Consider the following 24,183-nt stretch of genomic DNA (forward strand, 5'->3'; position numbering starts at 1 on the left):
CAGCACCATCTGCTCCGGGAGATCCAGACTGCCATGTGCCTTCTGCTGCCCAGGGAACTGGCCAAACATGCCGTGTTGGAGGGGACAAAGGCGGTGACCAAGTACACCAGCTCCAAGTAAAACTAATCACAATATATTCTGTTGGCATTTATAGCTAAAGGAATAGAGTCATTAGGTATGGAAGTGTGATATAAACTATACAAGGCATTGGTGAGACCACACTTGAAATATTGTGCACAGTTTTGGTCCCCTTTTTTGAAGAAAGATGTAATGGCATTGGAGGCAGTTCAGAAGAGGTTCACTAGGTTGATTCCAGAGATAAGGGGTTTGCCGTGTGAAGAGAGATTGAACAGTTTAGGCCTATACTCTATCGAGTTTAGAAAAATGAGGAAACATCAAGTTGAGATGTTATACAAGATGATAAAAGTTAGGGATAAAGTAGACGTGGATTATATGCTTCCTCTTGTGGGGTGTTCTGGAACGAGAGGTCATAGTCTCAGGATAAGGGGGAGCAAATTTAAACCAGAGATGAGGAGAAACTACGGGCGGTATTCTCCGACCCTCCACGCAGGGGCTGAAAATTACCCAAAATAGGCCCCCACGCCGGCACGTGATTCTCCGGCGACTGGAGAATCGGTGCCATTTGCGCGTGTTCGATCGACGCGGTGCCAGTCGGGGGCCAGGCTCGTGATTGGGTGTCACCAATCGGCAGGCCATCGTGATCTGGAAGCGACCAATCTTCCTCCACGCGGACCCGCTGTATGGCTCCGCCGTGTCGGTGGTGCCCGCACCGAGGTGGGCCACCACGCACATGCGCGGACCTGCTTGTGGCCGCCGTGCGCATGCGCAGGCGTGCAGTCTGTCCAGCAGGGCCCCGCTGGCCGCCAGAGCTGCGGAACGCATGCCAGAGGCCTGCTAGCCCCCTGGAGAATGGGGAATCACCCCGGATTTACGAGGAAAAAGTCCGGAGTGATTCTTGCCCGCTTTCCGGCGGGTGTGGGAACTTAGTCTCCCAAAGGGAGAATCCCGCCCTACTTCTCCCAAAGGCTTGTGAATCTCTGGATTTCGCTACCCCAGAGTGCGGTGGATGCCAGGACAGTGAATAAATTTAAGGAGGAATTTGACAGATTTTTGATTGGTAATAGGTTGAAGAATTACGGAGACAAGGCAGGACGGTCGAGTTAAGATCAGGATGAGATCATCAATGATCGAATGGCGGAGTGGTCTCGAAGGGCCAAATGGCCTAAATCTGCTCCTAATTCTTATGAACTATTCTGTATCTTGCTCATCATATTTCATTGTTGTTGGCTACCTGAGCATGCTCTTCAGGTGGAAACAGTCAGCTTCCTGTTTGTCGACAGAAGACAGGAGAGAAAGAACGTAATGATCAGTGTAAGAAAAGATTTATCAGGGTGTTGCCTGGTATGGAGGGCATTAGCAATCAGCGGTTGAATAATAGGTTTGTTCTCACTGGAACAACGGAGGTTGAGGGGCGACCTGATAGAGGTCTACAAAATTATGAGGGGCATAGGCAGAGTGGATAGTCAGAGGCTTTTCCCCAAGGTAGAGGGGTCAATTACTAGGAGGCATAGATTTAAGGTGCGAGGGGCAAGGTTTAGAGGAGATGTACGAGGCAAGTTTTTTTACACAGAGGGTAGTGGGTGCCTGGAACTCGCTGCCTGGTGGAAGCAGGGACGATAGTAACATTTAAGGTGCATCTTGACAAATACATGAATAGGATGGGAATAGAGGGATACGGACCCAGGAAGTGTTGAAGATTTTAATTTAGACGGGCAGCATGGTCGGCACAGGTTTGGAGGGCCGAAAGGCCTGTTCCTATGCTGTACTTTTCTTTGTTCTTTGTTGTTCTTTGTAAGGAAGCTTTGCACAATTACCTTGATTGTGGGGTTAATTTCAAGTGACACCAAAGTAATTGAAGATAACGGTTACATGATCGAAAATCTATTTTCTGTCTGCTGAATTTCAACTTGAACAGCAGATTCAGGTCAGGCGGCCAGGGTTAAAATCACAGAAATCTGTTTCCCAAACCAAACTTACCAGCAACCCTCCCACTTCCTGCTATCACTGAAATCAGAAAGTGCATGGATAACCAACCCTCTCCAAGTAGCTGAATGCAAGGAGCCTCACTTTCATGCAGATTTTGAACGATGGCCGCTACCAATGGGGTTTCCCCATGGCCAGGAAGAGAGTAGGAGAGTGGTGATAAATATTCCAGGAAATAAATGGTGAAAGGGGACATCACAAAACTGGTGCTCAAGCATTTGTCAGGAAGCGCCTGCACTTTTCGAGGTTGGGTCATTATTATGCAGCAGATTGCTCTCAGTTCCTCTGCCGTAGTCTGAAACACAAACAACAGATTCATATCTAAACAATGTAGAACTCTTGGGTATGCCCTTGAACCACCATCGACAGTTATTATTAATGGTGAGGCCTTCATTACACAGCTGTAATAATTGGGCCGATCAGAAGAATACTGAGTAGGAGCCAAAGGACATGAAGTCAGCAGTGGGCTGCCCTCCTATTGTGATAAGCAATCATAATTGCTTTTGGAACATTGCAGCAACTGGCGCAGTTAATCAATCTGAGCAGTGGAACAACATTATCAAAAATTACTGTTGCTGTATTGTTTATGGACTAATGTCAGAATGCAAATACATAAGGAGGATGTGTCTCAGTTTTGTCAGACTATGTACAACAGGCATTTTATCTATTGTTGACCTGGTAATCTGTAAAACACACGGTCTTTTGTCATATTTCAGAGATTAATTTTTGCTATGTGATGTTCTACAGAGTTTTAATTACATCCACCATGATCAGCAACTGGCAATTGCCAATTTTGTAAAATAAAACTTTCATAGGAACTTGATTTATTTTTTGGAAATTCGTGAGATTTACGTCAGTTGTATCAGCTATTTCAGGTTCGTGGAGACTCCTGCCCGACATTCTGAATTCTCCCTCAGTGTACCCAAACAGGTAGCGGAATGTGGCGACTATGGGATTTTCACAGTAACATCATTGCAGTGTTAATGTAAGCCTACGTGTGACACTAATGAAGATTATTATTATTATTATTATTCATCTCCCCCTCCCTCAGCCTCCAACACTGGGTCTGGGATTCTCCCTTCTGGGGACTAAGCCCCCACGCCAGCGGGAAGACCGGCGCCAATGACTCCGGCGTCAACGGGCCCCCAAGGTGAGGAATTCTCACCTGTCTGAGGGGCTAGTATACGCTGGAGGGGTTGGCGCCGCTCTAGCCAGTGCCAAAGGGACTGTGCGAGTTCACGCATGCGTGGAACGACTGTCGTGATCTCACGCATGCGGGGAACGGCCGTCGTGATTCCGCGCATGCGCAGACCGGCCGTCAAATTGTGGCCCATACGCAGTGGGTTCCCTTCTCTGTGCCGGCCATGGCGGAGCTATACAGTGGCCGGCGCAGAAGTAAGAATTTCCCCCATGGAACAGGCCCACCCGCAGATTGGTGGGCCCCGATTGCGGGCCAGGCCACCGTGGGGACCCCCTCCCCTCAGGGTTGGACCCCCGCACCGTCCCTTGAGGACCGCCCACGCTGACTTACCTACCAGATCCCACCATGGGGGACCATGCGTAACTGACGCTGGCAGGACTGGCCAAAAACGGACGGCCGCTCAGCCCATTGGGGTCCGGAGAATCGCCGGGCGAGCCACTGCCAACACCACCGACCGACGTGGCGTGAGTCCTGCCTCTGCCCGAAAAACGGGACCGGAGAATACGGCAGCCGCCATCGGGGCGGGATTAGCACCGCACCCCCCCCCCCCCCCTCCCCGGGGATTCTCTGACCCGGTGGGGAGTCAGTGAATCCCACCCTGGGTGTTTTGACAGGCGGATTCTGTACTCGCTCATCCCGAATTGCCAGGATCAACTGATGTGCACCTTGGGACTAATAGATTCTGACTGGCAGGTGTTAGGGTACTGGCAGAGAAGCGAGGCCAGTGGCCCTTGATCCCGTGCAACCAAGCGATAAGCCTTGAACCCCGAGCATTTATCCCATTCTTTGACATTGAGTCTGTGGGGAGCTGTCATTTCTAATAGTTAATTAGTTTGATGGGCGTGAGTCTCTGAAATATCACAGGACACAATTGCTTTCTGCTTCAGGGATAGACAGAACTGATAGGCACTTTTCTGACTCAGGCTGCATCATTCAGAAATCTCATTGCTGTCATGTCTCAATACTTAAGCCTACACGACATTTCCAGAAAGTAAGAACCCCCAACTTCCCCGACAAGGGTGGGCACTGTGTTGCCTTCTCTTTTAGGGTGTCATCTGCCCAGCCTATTAGGCACTGCTCCTCGACTTTCATCACACACACCCTGCCCCCCCCCCCCCCATCTGCCCTGCAGCCCTATACTCCCATGCCACACACTGCAGACTTACACAGCACTAAAAGCTCCCATAAACAACACAGACAGCAGATTTCAGCACCTCCCTACCAACTGCAAACCGCACGCGGACCTGAAAGTGCAGCATTATACCCCCGATAGCTGCCTTTCTCTTTCTCTTACATCCCCGTTACCCCTTCAAAAGCCACAACCCCCACTCCCCCACCTCCCTCCAAACCCCCCTGGCACCCCTGGCCCCAATGTGGCCTGCAGTCACCCACACCCCTATGTCACAGACAGCAGGCTAACAAAGCCTGAAAGCACATTTAGACAACAGACAGAAGATCTCAGGATCACCCACACCAAACACAATCACCATCCTCTCCACCGCCAACCAACCCCCCCCCCCCCCCCCCCCCCCCCCCCCACCCATCGCCCCCACCGTCCTCACCACCCCCTCTCCAGGGCTGGCCAGTGGGCTCTGTTGCCTAAGATTCTCTGGTACTGATCAGCGACAGTGGTGCTTACCTCCTTCCTCCCTCTGGGAGGTCGTTGCACCTGATTCCTGGTTTTAAAAAGCATTAATAATTTGTGCCAGCGTAACATCATGCCTGCTGGGTGGGAAGATTCGATGAGAGCTGCAAATGTGACGTTAACACCAAGTACATGGTAATAGATTCAAATTCATTCAAATGCTGATCACTCCCTTCCTGGCATGAACCTGATTGTGTCATTGGAGAGGGCCCGGGAAGTTCGCGATCGGGAATCTTACCGCCGCAAATCCCATTTTTTTGGCTTCTTGCAAACATTTATTGGTCTTGACGGGATTTGCGCCCATGGCTGACGGGGCCTCCAAATTCCACCTAATGTTCAAATCAAAATTTGCACAGAGAAGCAATATTTACATAAATTCAAATATAATAACATTGCTCAAAAGATTTTTTTATTAAATCTCAAATCATAAACAGTTCATTATACAAATATCTGCGATCCACATTCTATTAAGCTTTACTGACACAGAAGCAGAAACTAAGTTTTGTAATTCCAAAATATTTATTTATGATTTAAATAAAAAACAGAAATCACTATCATGAAGGTAATGAATTGATTATTTATTAATCAATAAATTAATCAACACTTTTTAAAATTTTACTTAAATCAGAAATCACTGGAATGAAAGTAATACTTGATTTTATTAGAAAACACATAATTTCTTTCAACAATATGATGGTGTTTAAAAATTGGTCATCTTACTATGACCTCTTGACTTGTCTTCATTTCTGCTCCTTTGCACATTGGAGAAGTTTTCACACAGTGCACTTTTTCATTTTCATTTGGAAATGTACATTCATCATGGTACCTCTTGAAAACGTAAAATTGTACATTAACTTCAGTGCCAAAAATCTGTCAGCTTTTACAAACATTGCGTCCTATAACCTTAACCTTTTTCTGACACAAATAATGTTGGCAGCATTAACTGTGTCACCATCGCCTCCCTCACTGAACAATTATTTGAGCATCTTCATTGAATCATGGCATCCATGGCATCACAAACTCAGTCCCTTTGGAAACACTGCCCTCCTGAGCGGCCATTGAAGTTGAGTCTCTGCTTCTACACTCAATCGTGTGGATAATATCTTCTGCGTCCTCGACCGCTCTGCTGCTTCTCCCTTCTTCCTCATCACCCACATGTTTCTCCCCATCAGGATCCTGATGGTCACCTTGCCCCTCGTCCAAGGTTTAATCTGACCCAGCCGTGGCACTTACCCACCCTGATCCTGAGACGCAACCCTCAAAAGTGTGTGAATTTGTTTTTCGAAACTAGAGGTAAGTCAGCAAACTATTTCCCAGTGGGAAGTACGAGATTAGCTGTGAGCACTGAACATTTGTTGATGTCCAGATGCTTAACTTTGAATGGCTTCCATGTACAAATACTGCAGGTGCGATTTAGCGACTTTGTTGCGCCTGACTTGGTGTCGGGGTGAAGGCGTTGAATCTCGTGACAGGCCTCTCACTCATTTCTCGACGCTCGAAACACCTCGCAAGGTTCAACAAGATCCTGTGAGACATTGTGATCTGGATCTCACCCGAACTGGGTGTGATCCAGATCTGCATGTTTAAATGATTCAATACGCTGATTTAAATATGCGTTTGCGGGATTCTACTGGTGCCCGGATCCTAACGCCCATGTCTAGAGGATCTAATCAGGGTACCATTTAGCACTGATTTCCGCAAGTGCTGATCAGTTGTAATGGCACCTGGGGGGGGGTTCCGGGCCATTAGGGACCCCCGGGTGGTTGTGGCAGGCCAGAGTGGTACCCCTGCACTCCCTCTGATACCCAGGCACCTTAGCACTGCCAACCTGTGTGGTGATACAACCACTGTAGATATGTGTGCTTGCAGTAGGCCGTACCTGTAATACAGGTTTCTCCGGTAAGCCCCTGCCGGCTAGCTCCGCCCACAGGGAGCTTGTGTATAAATAAGCGCTAGCTTCACTGAGATACTATTCTACAGCTGCTGCCGGAAGAATAGCATCTCACAGCAATAAAGCCTCTCTTGTACTTCACTCGAGTCTTTGTGTACCATTGTCAGCGCCACAACCTGGCACCCTGGCAGTGCAAATCAAGCACCCTGGCAGTGCCACTCTGGCATTGCCAGGCTGGCAGGGGAAATGCCATGGTGTCAGGCTGGCAATGCCAGGGATTGGGCCCAGGGGGCCTTACAAGGTGAAGGGGGGTAAGGCTGTGTTCCCAGGGTCCTCCCCAAGGTTTCGGGGAGGTGTAGAACAAGGGGTGTGGCTGAAAGGTGGTGGGGGGAACCAGGCAACGAGACAAAATGACGGCCCAATCTACAAGGAGTCTTTCCTGCTGGGCATGCCTGCAAAATTACATTGAATAACGGGGTGTTTCCTGGCACTGTAGCCACTGAGAAACACCCCACTAAATGCGCCAAAAACCGGAAATAGATTTTTTTCCATTGAAATGCACCCCTTGACTTCATTTCAATGATATGTCCCAAGGAGCTCAGGAATGCCGTGCATATTATATTTAACGTAAATCCCATTTCAAAATCCTTTTGCCCAAAGCCCTCATTTAAATATTATAAGCAGTTACCTGCCTCTCCGGAGGAGGTTACACACACACATTGAGATAAACTGGAGTTAAACTAGAAGTCAATAAGTTGGAGACAACTTCCAAACACTCAGACATTTTTGAATTTAATGACACTCCTAGCCCAAACTCACGCACATTTTACAGTTAAAATTCTTCCCTTATCTCTATAGATTCTCTGAAAAGTATAAATAAAATTACATAGATAAATTCAATATTTAAATAGCTTGAATAAAGTATTAACTTAACATATATGTTTGAAATATGTGCCCTGTGTAAATACATAAATGTCATTGCAGTACTAAACGAGAGTATGATTGTATCAGTTAAATGAAAGACTTGAATTTATAAAGCACCTTTCACGACCTCAGCATACCACAAAGTCAATTAAGTACTTCAGAAAATTGATCATTATTATAGTATTAGAAACACATCAGCCAATTTGTGCACAAGGTCCCGAAGATTAATAATTATGGTCACATGAAAAGTCCTACATTCCATTCAGCTCATTGATGTGGACGTGTCAACTCTCACAAGTTTATCACGAGAGATGTGGGGCTGGATTCTCCCAAAATGGGACTATGTCTCCATGCCGGCGTAAAAACTCTTGCGTTTCACTCTGGAGTTTCCTATAAAATGATCAACCAATTCACTCACCTGCAGGGGGCTAGCACGCAGCTTTAGCTGTGGATACAGGCCTGCACACTTCCAGTTTTGAGTCCGCGCATATGCACAACGGCGGTCTACAGCGGGCGTGCCGAGCGCCATGGCGGACATGGACCGCGGAGGTAGATGAGAAATGTAAGCCCCCCAATCGGCCGAACGCCAGAAGATCCGACCACCCCGATATGTCCACCAGCCGCCCATAAGGCCTCCCCCCGGTGTCCGATCCCCCTGTCCCCCACCACGCGAGATTCCCGAACAGCGATAGGTGGTTCGAACTACGCCACCGGGAACTCAGCCTGTCGGGAGCGGAGGATCGCTGGGAGGGCCTCTGTCAATGGGCCCCCAACCGCGTGGAGTACTCCGCTATCACGCCAATTCTCGGGTCTCGGAGAATCGCCGGACCGGCGCAGGCCCGGTTTCGGCGTGAAATTGGATTCTCCACCGCCGCGCCAAACCAAACGCGACTTCGGCACGGGGCTGCAGAGAATCCAGCACGTGATTTCTGAGCATCACTCAGGATCTCGCACTGTGACTTTATAGGATTTTCTTTTTGCTAACACACATGTGCCTGTGAAAGAGGCAGAGGCTTCCCCCAAAATATACCATGTCAGTGGGAAGCTGGTGCTGAGTTGTGGCTGACAGTGATCTGAAGGTTACTTCTACCTCATAAAGAACAATAAATCTAACTCCAAACCAATTTTCAAGTGGGAATGGTGCCCTTTCCAGTCTCAGTTAAGGCATGAGGACACCTGCCATCTTTCACTGTGCAATATGGACACTTATGATTAAACCCATCTAACATTTTACATCTTTAAAAGCCATACCCATCCGATCACAAGCAGCCTGGTCACTGAAAGAAGATGATTAAATACGACCTGCCTGCTAATAATCAGGTCAACGCTGGTTTTAAACGTTGCTAAGATTCAAACACGTTTTATTCACAGTTGCTGAAGTTGTTTATATTTTCCAGTGGGAGGTTAATGAGTGATTTGTAAAGCCTTGGTTTCTTACCTTTTCAGATTATTTGGTAAAGTGTAAACACTGAATTATTTATTAGACTGAAAAAAATCATGCAGCCCTCACAGGAGAAGAAAATATATAACAAATAATTGCATCTTGAATTCAGGAGGCTTTCAAGCTACATTGACTTTTGTTTTTACAGTTTAACTTGCTTGAGTTGTTTGATGGGTAACAGAAAAGATTAATCAGGTTGATGTCAATGTGATGCACATGGAAATTCAAAAGGCGTTTGCCAAAGTGCCACACAACAGATTAGTGAGCAACGTTAGAGTTCATGGAATAAAATGGGACAGTAGAAACGTGGATACAAAATTTGCTCGATGACAGGAAAAAGGGAGTCCAGGTTCAAGGTTTATATTTGGACTGGAGGAATGGTTATCGTGGAATTTCCCAGGGATCTTCTCTTCCTGATATAATAATGACCTAAACCTTGGTGCACAGGGTCTAATCAAAATTTGAAGGTGATACTAAACTATGAAGCATTGTGAACAGTGAAGAGAACAGCGTTGAACTTCAAAAGGAAATAGGCAGCTTTGTGCAATAGGCAGACAAGTTACAGATGAAATTGAATGCAGAGACATGTCAAGAAATTCATTTTGGTCAGAAGAATGTGCAGAGACGATATAAAATAAAAGGTACAATGCTAAAGGAACAGAAGGGCCTGCATATATATGTGCATAAATAATTGATCATGGCAGGGAAAGGTGAGAGAGTGGTTAATAAAACATATGGCATCCTGGGGTTTATCAATAGGGCAGAGAGTACAAAAGCAAATAAATTATGTTAAACCTGTATAATACACTAGTTCAGTCTCAATTGAAGTATTGCATCCAGTTCTGGGAGTCATACTTTAGGAAGGATGTGAAGGCCCATTCAGAGGGTTCAGAAAGAAATTCACGAGAACTGTTTCAGAGATGAGGAACTTGTTACATAGATAAATTGGAGAGATTGGGACTCTTTTCTTTGGAGAAGAAAAGGTCGAGAGGAGATTTAATAGTTATTCAAAATCATCAGGGGTCTGGATCAGTTCAGGGAGAAATTGCCCCCATTGTTGCAAGGATTGAAAATCAGAGGGTACAGATTTAAGGTAATAGGCAACAGAAGCAACGATGACATGAGCGAAATCTTTTTCACACAGCGAGTGGTTAGGATCTGGAATGCACTGCCTGAGAATGTGATAGATGCAGGTTCAACTGAGACTTTCAAAAGGAATTGGATTATTATCAGAAAAGGAAGCATATATTCACAGGAGAGACACAATGGATTGAATAATCTCCTCTATGTTGTAACTACTCTATAGTTACACAATCTGGTTTAGCTCACTCGGCTAAATCGCTGGCTTTTAAAGCAGACCAAGCAGGCCAGCAGCACGGTTCGATTCCCGTACCAGCCTCCCCGGACAGGCGCCGGAATGTGGTGACTAGGGGCTTTTCACAGTAACTTCATTGAAGCCTACTCGTGACAATAAGCGATTTTCATTTTTCATTTTTCATCTACACTGGATCACTAAATCCATAGATTTGTTAATATGACCTTATAAAGCTTTTAATTTATTAAGTATTGCTTAAGTGTTCATTTTACCATAGAATTTCTCCTTGAGGGAAATTATGTCATTAATGCTAATGCTGTTAATATTTGACAGGAGATTACATATCATAGAATTTTCAGGGCAGAAGGAGGCCATTTGGTCCATCAAGTCTTCACTGGTCATTAAAAAGAGCACGCTACTTAAGCCCTCACCTCCACCCTATCCCCGTGACCCAGTAACCCCACCTAACCTTTTTGGGCACTAAGGGGCAATTTATCATAGCCAATCCACCTAACCTGCACATCTTTGGACTGTGGGAGGAAACTGGAGCACTCGGAGGAAACACACGCAGACACAGAGAGAACGCGCAGTCTCCGCACAGTCAATGACTCAAGCCGGGAATCGAAACTGGGACCCTGGAGATGTGAAGCAACAGTGCTAACCACTGTGCTACCGTGCCGCCCGTGGAGGTGCATTTTCCTTTCTGATAATTCTATGTCCACATTTTCAGGGTTGTTTATTTTTTACTGGCATGAGTTGCATAAAGCAACCAGTAGTAATGTCGGAAAAAGGAAATCAAATCAAGTGGCAATACCACAGATGGAAATATAATGCAGACTGGAGGAGTTCCCTACCCATAAGACCATAAGACCATAAGACATAGGAGCGGAAGTAAGGCCATTCGGCCCATGGAGTCCACTCCACCATTCAATCATGGTTGATTTCAACTCCATTTACCCGCTCTCTCCCCATAGCCCTTAATTCCTCGAGAAATCAAGAATTTATCAATTTCTGTCTTAAAGACACTCAATGTCCCGGCCTCCACCGCCCTCTGTGGCAATGAATTCCACAGACCTACCACTCTCTGGCTGAAAAAATTTCTCCTCATCTCTGTTCTAAAGTGACTCCCTTTTATTCTAAGGCTGTGCCCCCGCGTCCTAGTCTCCCCTGCTAATGGAAACAACTTCCCTACGTCCATCCTATCCAAGCCATTCATTATCTTGTACGTTTCTATTAGATCTCCCCTCAACCTCCTAAACTCCAATGAATATAATCCCACGATCCTCAGACGTTCATCGTATGTTAGGCCTACCATTCCTGGGATCATCCGTGTGAATCTCCGCTGGACCCGCTCCAGTGCCAGTATGTCCTTCCTGAGGTGTGGGGCCCAAAATTGCTCACAGTATTCTAAATGGGCCTAACTAGTGCTTTATAAAGCCTCAGAAGTACATCCCTGCTTTTATATTCCAAGCCTCTTGAGATAAATGACAACATTACATTTGCTTTCTTAATTACGGACTCAACCTGCAAGTTTACCTTTAGAGAATCCTGGACTAGGACTCCCAAGTCCCTTTGCACTTTAGCATTATGAATTTTGTCACCGTTTAGAAAATAGTCCATGCCTCTATTCTTTTTTCCAAAGTGCAAGACCTCGCACTTGCCCACGTTGAATACCCAGTAAATAAGAGCAGACATGCAAGTCAACACTCATTTTGACGTACATCTTCCCAGGATCATTGGAAATTCTGGACTAAACAACCTCAAAAAATGCCTGGAAACGTACAAGCTTGTAAGTCGAGCTGTGGCTTCAAACGTACCACAGTCGATAACAAGCTTGTTTAGCCCAGCCCAACAGACTTCAGGTCAGAAGATTGCAAATACTAATGTACTTCTTGCCAAGTCATTGCGAAACATGATTCTACCAATTGCGTTTGCAGATCATTTCACAAAACTCACAAAGCTGACATTCCCTGATTCAACCATTGCAGAAATCTCTTCCTGTGGGAAAACAAAAAAAATACTGCAATAACAAAAGCTCTTGCCAACCTCTATTCTGAACCAGTTGTAACTCATACCAAAACAGGGCCTTTTGCTTTGATGGTGGGTAAGTAATGATATTTGCAACAAGACTGAGTTTTGCATTGTCATTAGGGACTCTCACCAGACTTTTAAGGCTGTAAAAAGCGACCTCTTGTCCATGGAAATATATAATATCGCAAATGCGGAACTATAACATAGCATATGTAGAAAACCTCTTTACTGTTTAAATTCCATTTTTGCAAACCACCACTTTCCATGAGAGAAATATATTGGTTTCTCTTCTGACTGGGGGGGCAGAGGGGCAGGGGGGAGAAGGGCTGGGGGGGGGAGGGGGCGAAAGTGGCTGGGGGGAGAGGGCCTGGTGGGTTACAGGGGCTGGGGGGAGAGAGGGGCTGGGGGGAGGGGCTGGGGGAGCGGCTGGGGGTGAGCGACTGGGGAGGGGGGGCAGGGAGTGTGAGTGATGGAGAGGGTGCGTCCTGGGGAGGAGGGGGGTGTGGTTGGGAAGGGTACTTGCCGGGAAGGAGAGGGGGGGGTGGGGAGGGCGCGTGCCAGGGAAGAGAGGGGTGGCCACGGAGGGCAAGTGATGGAGAGGGTGCATGCCCAGGAAAGGGAGGTGCTAGGAGGGCAAGTGATGGAGAGGGTGCAGTTCTACATGTTGCCCTGGAGGAGCTGGAGCAGGAGCGTGCCAGGGAGGTGGCGGAGGCTGCCGTCGAGGAGCGTGCCGCAGGGAGGCAGGTGGCAGCTGCCCTCCCCCCCATATTCCCTCTTCCCCCATGGCTGGCCTCTCACATCGGTGGATATGGGGGAAGGGGGATATGGGGGAAGGGGGGATATGGGAGGATATGGGAGAAGGGGGATATGGGGGAAGGTGGGATATGGGGAAAGGGGATATGGGGCAAGGGGGATAGGGGAAGGGGGAATATGGGGGACGGTGGGATCTGGGGAAGGGGGATATGGGGGAAGGGGGATAGGGGAAGGGGATATGGGGTAATATGGGGAAGGGGGATATGGGGGAATGAGGATAGGGGAAGGGGATATGGGGTAATAGGGTTCGGGCCATTGCGCCGATTCACGGAGAATCCTGCCCCTTATCTTTCCAATCATTATCTGGTAATTATAACATTGCTGCTTGTTGGAGTTTGCTATGTGCGAATTGGTTGCTCCATTTCCCATATAACTATCATGTTTACCCACGTTCCCTCTGCTTCATGCATGGTACACAGTGACCTGGATGGTGGCATGCAGGCCATGCTCAAAATGCTCCTCTAATATGCTGTGTCTGGAATTCCCAGGCTGCTGGCGGGATTCTCTGGTCCCGCTGGCAGCACCCCCCCCCCCCCCCCCGGGCTCCCTAGCGATGTAGAGTAGAGTGGCTTCAAAGGGAAATCCCATTTACAGACAGCAGCAGGAGCAGAGAATCCAAGTAAAATACTTAAAAGTACATTCAATGAACAGACTTAGCACAATGAGCAATAATGAGAGTACTTCATTCATTAGAAAATGCTTTGGAGTGTCCTCAGCTTGTGAAAGGTGCTTTATAAATGCAGATTTTTTTCAAATTTAAATTACTCACACATTTTCCCAGTTCCTTCTGATTCTGTTCAGTGGCAATACACTCAATAAATTTACAAGCTAAAGCAAGAAAATGGAACAAGAAGGTTATTCTGGGAGTGCATTGAACAATGAGTACTTGCTTCTAGACATTTCCTGAAATGTGGTAGTCGTGTGTGATTTTTTTTAAAAAGCAGATTCACTTCCCTGGTGCCATTGAGCATGCTTAGTTTTTGGTGAAATCTGACTGCAACTTATTTTCTGGCTGATTTTCTGACTTCAGGAAGCAAAGTACTGTACACACCCCTGTCAGCATCAACGGGGCCGAGGTGGAGATGGTTAGCAGTTTCAAATTCCTAGGGATGCACACCTTCAAAAATCTGTCCTGGTCGATCCACGTTGACGCGACCACCAAGAAAGCTCAACAGCACCTATACTTCCTCAGGAAACTAAGGAAATTCGGCATGTTCACATTAACCTTTATCAACTTTTACAGATGCACCATAGAAAGCATCCTATCTGGCTGCATCACAGCCTGGTATGCCAACTGCTCGGCCCAGGACCACAAGAAACTTCAGAGAGTCGTGAACACAGCCCAGTCCATCACATGAACCTGCCTCCCAACCATTGACTCCATCTACACCTCCCGCTGCCGGGGGAAAGCAGGCAGCATAATCAAAGACCCCTCCCACCCGACTTACTCACTCTTCCAACTTCTTCCATCAGGCAGGAGATACAGAAGTGTGAGAACACGCACGAAGAGACTCAAAAACAGTTTCTTCCCTGCTGTTACCAGACTCCTAAATGACCCTCTTATGGACTGACCTCATTGACACTACACCTTATATGCTTCATCCGATGCCAGTGCTTTTGTAGTTACATTGTATACCTTGTGTTGCCCTATTATGTATTTTCTTTTATTCTCTTTTCTTCCCATGTACTTAATGATCTGTTGAGCTGCTCGCAGAAAAATACTTTTCACTGTACCTCGGTACACATGACAATAAACAAATCCAATCCAATCCTTTCCGATTATCCATCATCAATTCTTTTTTCCCACTTGCATTAGAGAGTGTGTTCACAAAACCAGTAAAAATACAGTTGAGACTGAACATTTGATCTAGAAACATCGATACCACCAGACAGTTGCACTCCAGGCCGTCTCCTTTGTTAACGTCACAAGAACCTGCCAGGGTTTCCAATTAAAAGCAGTGTGTTGGTGAAACCTTTGTCGACTTTCATGCAAAAATGGCACATATTAGTGAACTGAAATTGCAGAGCTCTGAGTATAAATATTAATTCTATAGTTATTTTGTCATTTCATTATATTTTTATCTCAAACCCTAGTCCGTTAACCAACATGTGTCATGGGTACACTGAAATAGACAGGGGTCATGTTCTTCGAGATTCTGTCACTCTTTCCACAGCAAAAATGATTGTCATTGCCATAAAAGGCTCAGCAGTTTTTCAATTTTTGAAATGTTAAAGAAATCAGGAACAATTAACAGCATAGAAATCGTTTTGGCTCGGACTGTTTACCAGCTTTCCACTTCATTCACGTATCCTAACAGAGGGTTAGCTTATTTAAAATAAAACTCCTGTTATTTCTTGCTCTGAAATTCCCACGCAAATTCCGCTCAGAACTGTAATAACACTTCTACAAAAAAAAATCCCACGTGCTAACTCCACTCTCCATCAACTGGTCTTTTTAAAAAGGAAACAATTGCGGAACGCAACACGAAAACGTAAATCTTCATCAAATGAATATGGATGATTGAGTTGCAAAAGCTCCCTGGCACACTCAATGAGTTTAATATCTGTTGTTTTGTTGTCCTTAGGGCTCTTCAACCTTGGGTTTATACAGAAACGTGATATCATTTTCTGGCTGCATCAGTCCAAATCCATATCTGCTTGTGTTGAAGGCTGGGACTTCTGCTTTTGGATCAGCAAGTTGAAAATCAAAAGAGCTTAACATGATAAAAGCAAACCTGCAAAACATAATGCATAATACATTTCAGTTAAATTCAGTGAAGGTTGCTAGATATTTGACGCAACTGAAATGGAATGAAATGAAAATCGCTTATTGTCACAAGTAGGCTTCAAATGAAGTTACTGTGAAAAGCCCCTAGTCGCCACATTCCAGCGCCTGTTCGGGGAGGCTGGTACGGGAATTGAACCCGCGCTGCTGGCATTGGTCTGCTTTCCAAGACAGCTGTTTAGACCACTGTGTTAAACCAGCCCCTAGTTTAGGGTATTGCTTTGATAGAGAAGGCCGGATTTTTGTGAAGGAGGCGAACAGTGTCCACATACCCGTCTCCGTTAAGGAGGCGCCGCCTCCTACATTCTCCTTCTGGGGAGGCAGGGGACTGCGGAGTCAGGACCACCAGCACCAGGCCCGAGCAGGCAACCCAGATGGTGGATGGCGTTGCTGGCAGGTTAGAAAGCACACCTCTGTTTGCTATCTTTTTATTGTTTCACAGGATATGGACTGTTCTGGCTAGGGCAGCATTTGTTGCCCATCCCTAATCCCAACACACTCCTGCATTTGAGAATGTGGCAGTGAGCTATTACATTCTAACAGCTCCCCCCCCCCCCCCCTCCTAACAGCACTGTGGGTGTGCCTATGCCACATGAACTGGGTTTGGATTTAGATTTGGATTAGATTTTGTTTATTGTCACGTGTACCGAGATACAGTGAAAAGTATTTTTCAGCTGCTCGCAGAAAAAATACTTTGCACTGTATCTCAGTACACGTGACAATGAACAAAATCCCATCCAAATCCAGTTAATGTGGCGGAGGTACACCCACAGTGCTGTTAGGAGGGGGGAGTTTCCAGGATTTTGGTCACAGAATCATAGAATTTACAGTGCAGAAGGCCATTCAGTCCATCGAGTCTGCACTGGCCTTGGAAAGAGCACCCCACTTAAGCCCACACCTCCAACCTAGCCCCATAACCCAGTAACCCCACTTAATCTTTTTGGACACTAAGGCAATTTATCATGGCCAATCCAACTAACCTGCACATTTTTAGACTGTGGGAGGAAACTGGAACACCCGGAGGAAACCCACGCAGACACGGGAGAATGTGCAGACTCCGCACAGATAGTCACCCAAGCCGGGAATCTAACCTGGGACCCCGAAGCTGTGACACAACTATGCTAACCACTGTGCTACCGTGCTGCCCAGCGACAGTGAAGTAAGTGATAGATTTCCAAGTCAGAATAGTGCATAGCTTGGAGGGGAACGTGCAGTTGCTGGTGTTCCCATGTGTCTGCTGCCTGTGTCCCAGGTAATAGAGGTCATGATTTGGAATGTGTTGTCAAAGGAACCTTGGTGAGTTGCTGCAGTGCATGTTGTAGATGGTACACATGGCTGCTACTGTGTGCCGGTAGTGGAGGGAACAAATATTTTAGGTGGTGGATGGAGTGTCAATCAAATAAATTGCTCAATCGTCCTTGGTGTTGAGCTTCTTGTGTGTTGTTGGAGCTGCACTACTCCAGGTAAATGAAGCGTATCCAGGGAAATAAGGAGTATTCCAATACACTCTTGACTTGTGCCTTATAGTCGGTGAACAGGTTTTGATGAGTCAGGAGATGAGTTGCTCGCTGCAAGATTCCTCACCTCTGACCTGCTCTAGTAGCCACAGTATTTATATGGCTGGTCCCTGGTTCAATTTCTGGTCAATGATAACACTCCCAGGATGTTCATAGCTGGGGATTCAGTGAAAGATTTTGCAATATTGTCCAGGTCTTGCTCCTTATGGGCATAGAGTTCTCAAGTAGTTGCGAATGATATTGAATATTATACAACCATCAGTGAACATTCCAACTTCTGATCTTATGATGGCAGGAATGACATTGATGAAGCAGGTAAAGATGGTTGGGGCTCAGATACAACTTTGAAGAACTTCTGCAGTTTGTCTGCGTTGATGATTGACATTTTCTTTTCTGTTTTCAAAGATATCCTAGTATTGAGATAAGCACCTCCACAACCATCGAGGAGGGATAGTTTTGTTTGATTGACCTCTTTATTGCTTTATAATAACCTGCTCTTTCTTTGAAGAGTTTTCGAATATCTATGCATTTATTCACACAAGATTAAGAGGGGAGAAGTGTATAACAGCCTTTTTGTCATTGATACCATGAATGTCTATGAGAAGGTATGAAGGGCAATGTGTTTCAGAGGGAATGTTGCATGGATTTCCTTTTTGTTTCTGGACTTGGAACTATGGTTCCCTCAGGATTCACAATTCCTCTGAGGTGATGTGTACCATATCTACTGACAGAAAAGCTCCATCAAAATTTCATAGAATGGAGAGGTTGAAATGCGTATACCTGCATGGAGCTGGCAGGTGTGGAAGTGTTATGTGCCATTCTCACCCTTGTCCCGCATCAGGAAAGATTTCTGGAAACAAGAACTGGGTGGGAATCCCAGAATCTCATCCTGACTGCCTCCCCACTCTGCCGCCCCCCCCCCCCCCCCCCCCCCACCCACCCCCCACCCCCCTCCCACCTTTTTTAAAGGCCTTCCGGTTCAGACTCATTGAAAATCCTGGCCAGAGTTACTGGTGCTGTGGGTTTGTCTGGGTTGAAGATTGACATTTTCTTATCTGTTTTCATTTTCCCCCTGGACTATTACCCAGCTTGATTTCTATTCCAGTCGAGTGGACAGAATAGCCTGTATACTAAAGAAACAAATAGATTTGATCACTTCAAGCTGAGCAGGAAGGGTGGCATAAACGTTTAATACCATGAGAAAGAAAACTTTGGGTAGAAGTGTCACAGAATTGGGGCAGCACAGTGGCGCAGTGGTTAGCACTGCTGCCTACGGTGCTGAGGGCCCAGGTTCGATCTCGGCCCCAGGTCACTGCCCATGTGGAGTTTGCGCATTCTCCCCGTGTCTGCGTGGGTTTCACCCCCACAACCCAATGGTTTGCAGGTTAGGTGGATTGGCCATGCTGAATTTCCCCTTAATTGGAAAAAAATAATTGGGTACTCTAAATTTTTTTTTAAAAAAGGAATTGTCACAGAATTTTCCCATTTTCCTGCCACAGGTTCCGAAGATCAGTAGCAATCGTGAAAAACTGGCATGAACGTCCACTCTTAGCCACTTGAGCTCTTACTCCAGGAACTGCATTGAAAATCCCTGTGGAAATTCCAAAACCTTGCTCATGCCACATAGCACTCCAGCCCAAAACAGACAAACCTTTCTTAGTTGAGACAAGCAGCAATGCAATTCAACTGGTCTTCAATCACAGTCATCTGCATGCTTTGCTATGAAGGCAATGAAGCTTATGTGACATGGCCCATTTCAGGCAGCGAAAGGATTTTCTCGCAGGTCTCATGGCGCTGTCAGTATTGTCCTTACCTCTGAGCCAGTGGTTCTTTGTTCAAGTCCCTTCCCAGTACTTGATGGCCAAGGGAGGTGCGTTCATAATGCAGCCATACAATTTGAGTATCAGCCCACAAATCCTCCCACCACATGCCAATAGCAGACTGTAAGAGCAGTAAGAGCAAGAGTGATTCCTGGTCAGCCATGTGATGGTAAGAAAGGTGGAGCCTCTACCATCAACATCCATAGCTCCAGGCTACAACATGCATGTAAACATGTATGTTGCCACAGAAACTCCCTCACTGAGCGAACTGTAACATACACGAGGGGAGGCAATGGCATAGTGGCATTATCACTGGACTAATAATCCTCAGATCTAAGGTAATGATCTAGGAACATGGGTTTGAAATTTGAATCCAATTAAAATCACAAATTAAAAGTCTAATGATGACCATAAACCATTGTCGATTGTTGTAGAAAAACCCATTTGGTTTACTAATATCCTTTAGGGAAGGAATGCTGCCGTCCTTACCTGGTTCGGTCTTCAAGTGACTCCAGATGCACAGAAATGTGATTGACTCTTAAATGCCCTCACAAGGGCAATTAGGGATGGGCAACAAATAGATGCCAACATCCTATAAAAGAATTTTTAAAATACAACCACCGCATGGGTATCTCTGTGATGCAGCATATATTTATCAGGTGACAAAATGACTTTTCAAGAGAGTTCTGGGGATTTCATCAAGTTAGTCATCACAACAAGAAAGAGCAAGATGTGTCATTCCAGTTTTATTGGGTGGTTGGCTTTCCTGTCCCTCAAGCTGCATTAGTTGCCTTGCGAGCTCATTATAGCTGAGCCTCTTAATTTCTTCAGGCAAGTTATATGTAAATATTAGCCCTTTATAGACAAATGAGATAAATGTGAATCGATATGAAACTTACAATTTTAGGCTATTCATTGCAAAGGATTGTCCAATACAGACATTGACTCCTGCACCCCAAGGCATGTTGTAGTACTTCAGCTGTTTTCCACCCTTGAAGAACATTGTTTTCTTTGTTCCGTCCTTGTTTAAAAATCGGTCATACTTAAATTTCTGTAAATCCAATGAGAAAATGTTTTAATCAAAATCATATATCTTGGAGTGTAGTGACACAGTACCAAACTGGTTCACAAGCAAGGATTAGAAAGCAAGATGCTGAGAAGGACTGAATACTGGCAGTGGCACAGCAAGCTCAGCTCCATAGCAAAGGGTGCCATAAATATCAGTCCTGGGGCCATTGGCATTGACAGTGTCTGAGTTACATAGAACAAGGAATCAAAACAAAGCTAGCCAAGTTTTCAGATGTCAACATGGTTTAAAAGAATGGCAAATAAGAGCAAAAGCGCAAAGTGATCCAGATTGGTAGTATAGATCTTAAAAAAGTAGAAAAATGTGTTGAAAATGGCAATTAATATATACAAGGTTCAAGCCATCTATCTGTAAGCTGTGTTAACAACAGCGTGTGGCTCAAAATGGACCACAGGACTCTGTAACTTATCACAAGTATTTATTAATTTAAGAATATAGGGAAATTTATTTTACTGTGAGCCTTAAAAAGTCTTTATTTATTTTGGTTACGTTTAGTTAGTCTAATAAATAAAGCCATGGAAGGCCATGGCTGCCCTACAGCTGGGATTTAATGGAGCTTGCTGAGTCATACTAGGATTTGGGTGGGCCGGCATAATTACAGGGAAAGCCACACAACCTGTCCCTGCTTACAAGAGAATTGACCCCCAATTATACAGTGGTGGGAACGGGCCCCAGACCACTGATTAATTAGGCTCTTCATTGAACCAATTAAAGGTCACTATCCCTGAGCCCAGTGGGATTTACTCAGGGAATCTCTTCAGCGTACATCGATTTCCATGCTTCCTGTAGGCCACACAAAACACCTGGTAGAATTTGTCAGTGGCCTCTCAGCGGGATTCCTCTTTTAAAGGCATTTAGTGCCCAATCTAGGGGCCCGGTTTTGGGAGGGGGTGCCACCCCTGCCCTTGAGTCCAACCTCACCAGTGAACCCCTCACCACTTTCAACATCCTGGGGATTTACCATTGACCAGACACTGAGCTGAAATAGCTTCAACAAAGGGTCATCTGGACATGAAACATTAGCTCTTTTCTCTCCCAACAGATGCTGCCAGACCTGCTGAGGTTTTCCAGCATTTTCTCTTTGGTTTCAGATTCCAGCATCCACCGTGATTTTCTTTTAGCCATTATAAATATTGTGGCCACAAGAGCAGATCAGAGGCCAGGAATCCTGCTGCGAGTAACTCGCCTCCTGACTTCACAAAGCATGTGACCAACTACAAGGCACAAGTCAGGAGTGTGGTGGAATACTCTCTGCTTGCCTGGATGGGTACAGTTCCAACAACGCTCAAGAATCTCAATACCATCCAGGACAAACTGACATTCTGTCCACCATCTTGGGCATTCACTCCCTCCCCCATTGTGGCACCATGCCAGTGGTGTGTGCCATCTGCCAGATGCCCTGCAGCAACTCACCTAGTCTGCTTTGACAGCACCTTCCAAACCCAAACAAGGCCATGGGAACACCACTACTTGGAAGTTCCCATCCAAGCAAAATATAGCACTGTTCCATCACCGTTGTTGGGTCAAAATCCAGGCGCTGCCTCCCTAATAGCACCGTGGGTGTACTGACACCACATGGACTGCAGTGGTTCAAGAAGGCAACTCACCACTACCACCACCTCCTTCTCAAGGGCAGTTTAGTGTTGACAATAAATACTAGCTTAGCCAGCAGCATATATCACTCTTCCTTCATTGTTGCTGAGTTAATATTCAGGAATTCCTCACCAGCCACCATATTGAATACACCATGACCAAAATGATTGGAACAGTTCAAGGAGAAAGCTTGTGACCACCCTGCCATGGAACCTATGGATGAAGAATAAATGTAGCATTGCCACTATTTCCCACTCATTAGAATTTTTTGATAATGCCTTTTAACAACCATTATTCTCCAGAGCACTGCACTGAGGAGGGTAATCCCAGCCAGGGAGATTTTAACCTTATCCATCTGGGGGAAAATGGTGGACAGTTAAAACACTCAGGGTGACTTACCCCCCACTTCCCTCTGACAACCTTCATTTTAACCTGCTCCTTAAGCAGACATCGAAGGCAAAGTCAGTGAGTCCTTCCTTTGTTAAATATGCAGAAGACTTCATCAGGTCCTGAACACAATTTCAACATAGGCCTGTGCAATGAGAGCAGTGGTTCAAAAAGGCAGTTCACGACCAGCTTCTCAAGGGCAATTAGAGATGGGCAATAAATGTTGGCCCAGCCAGGGACGTCCACATCCCATCAATGATTTTTTTTTTTAGTGAAGCTGATGCATCTTTCCTGTCAGCCTGAAGCAGGTCAGGCATGTTGAAGTGCAATAATGTGAGGTAGGTTTTTACTTTCCTTTGTGTGACTGGGGCCAAGTCCCACAAGGAATATTTAGGTCTCACCTACCTCAGGCCTACACCTCCAGTTCAACCCCCCAGCCCCCAGCTCCCCCCGCCCCTCCACAAGACCCTTACATAATCTCCTTCCTCAGAATTATCTGTGTGCCTGTGAGTGACTATGCGATGTCCAACATTTGGAAGACCAGTGACGTAGTAATGAAGCCTGGAATGCTGAGGTTAAAATTGAAAGACCTTCATGCTGTCACCAAACTAACTTCAGACAAAGCAACCCGTTTGATTGGCACATCACTCACAAAGATTCATTTCCTCCACCACTGATGCACAGTGGCAGCAGTGTGTACCATCTACAAGGCGCACTGCAGGAACTCACCAAAGCTTCTGATGCAGCAGCATCCAAACCTTTGCCATCTCAAAGGACAGGGGCAAAAGATGCATGGGGACAGCACCACCTGGAAGTTCTCCAAGCCACACACGTTCTGACTTGGAAATATATCACCATTCCTTCATTGTCGCAGGGTCAAAATTCCCGAACCCCCTCCCTAACAGCACTGTGGATATTCTTACACCAGAAGGACTGCAGCGGTCCAAGAAGGCGGCTCGCCACTACCTTCTCAAGGACATTTAGGGATGGGCAATAAATGTTGGCCTGGCCAATGACACCCACATCCCGTAAATTAATTGTAAAAAAACTGATTCATGTGGTTTCCCACCAGAGACTAAAAGTGGTCTAAACAACTTGCCCATGGGACACCACCTTCCACAATGCAACATCTCTTTAGTAATGAATTGAATATCAGCCCTACATTTGGAACTAAGGTCCTGGAGTAGTGGGACTTGAACCCATGGCTTTCTGTCTGAATGAAAAGAGTAGGAGCAATTGGACCAAAATGATACTTTACCTTTGTGTTCGGGACCTGATGAAGTCACCTGCATATTTAACAAAGGAAGGCCTTACTGACTTTGCTTTCAATGTCTGCATGTTTCCCCACCTTTGCAGTGCTGAGAAACACAGGGGTATGCAACTCGACTCTCGTTGTATAAGGGGCCACAACCAAGAATGGCGAAAGCCCCGTTTTGTACACTTGGGAGCTCCGCTCGCTGGAACATCCCAGTGTAGCGAAAGATTGGGACGCCATTTTCGATGCATCCTGATCTCCAACAACCCCGAAGTGATCTACAACACCCTCCCCCCAGCCTGAACGCACTATGGGAGGGTCTCCTGCCTCCCCCCAAACACCCAAGCAGGGCAGCCCCAGCCCAATCGCACATGTGCAAAAAATGCCAGCTTGGCACCTTGGTAGTGCCAACCT

The 24,183-nt window shown here is 46.1% G+C and overlaps 1 protein-coding gene across 1 annotated transcript in view; it reads right to left on the bottom strand.

Moving 5' to 3' along the window:
* Nucleotides 1–15,040: 15,040 nt before the first annotated feature.
* Nucleotides 15,041–24,183, bottom strand: part of ptgis (prostaglandin I2 (prostacyclin) synthase) — a 103,600-nt gene continuing 94,457 nt past the window's right edge. Inside the window, exons 9-10 of the mRNA XM_038803264.1 lie at nt 20,347–20,498; nt 15,041–16,060 (exon numbers count right to left, since the gene is read on the bottom strand). Coding sequence (XP_038659192.1) covers nt 15,907–16,060; nt 20,347–20,498 — 306 coding nt within the window. The 3' untranslated portion in view covers nt 15,041–15,906. The remainder of the gene's footprint in view (nt 16,061–20,346; nt 20,499–24,183) is intronic.

The sequence above is a fragment of the Scyliorhinus canicula genome, chromosome 7 (assembly GCF_902713615.1).
Source record: "Scyliorhinus canicula chromosome 7, sScyCan1.1, whole genome shotgun sequence".
Classification (NCBI taxonomy): Eukaryota; Metazoa; Chordata; class Chondrichthyes; order Carcharhiniformes; family Scyliorhinidae; genus Scyliorhinus; species Scyliorhinus canicula.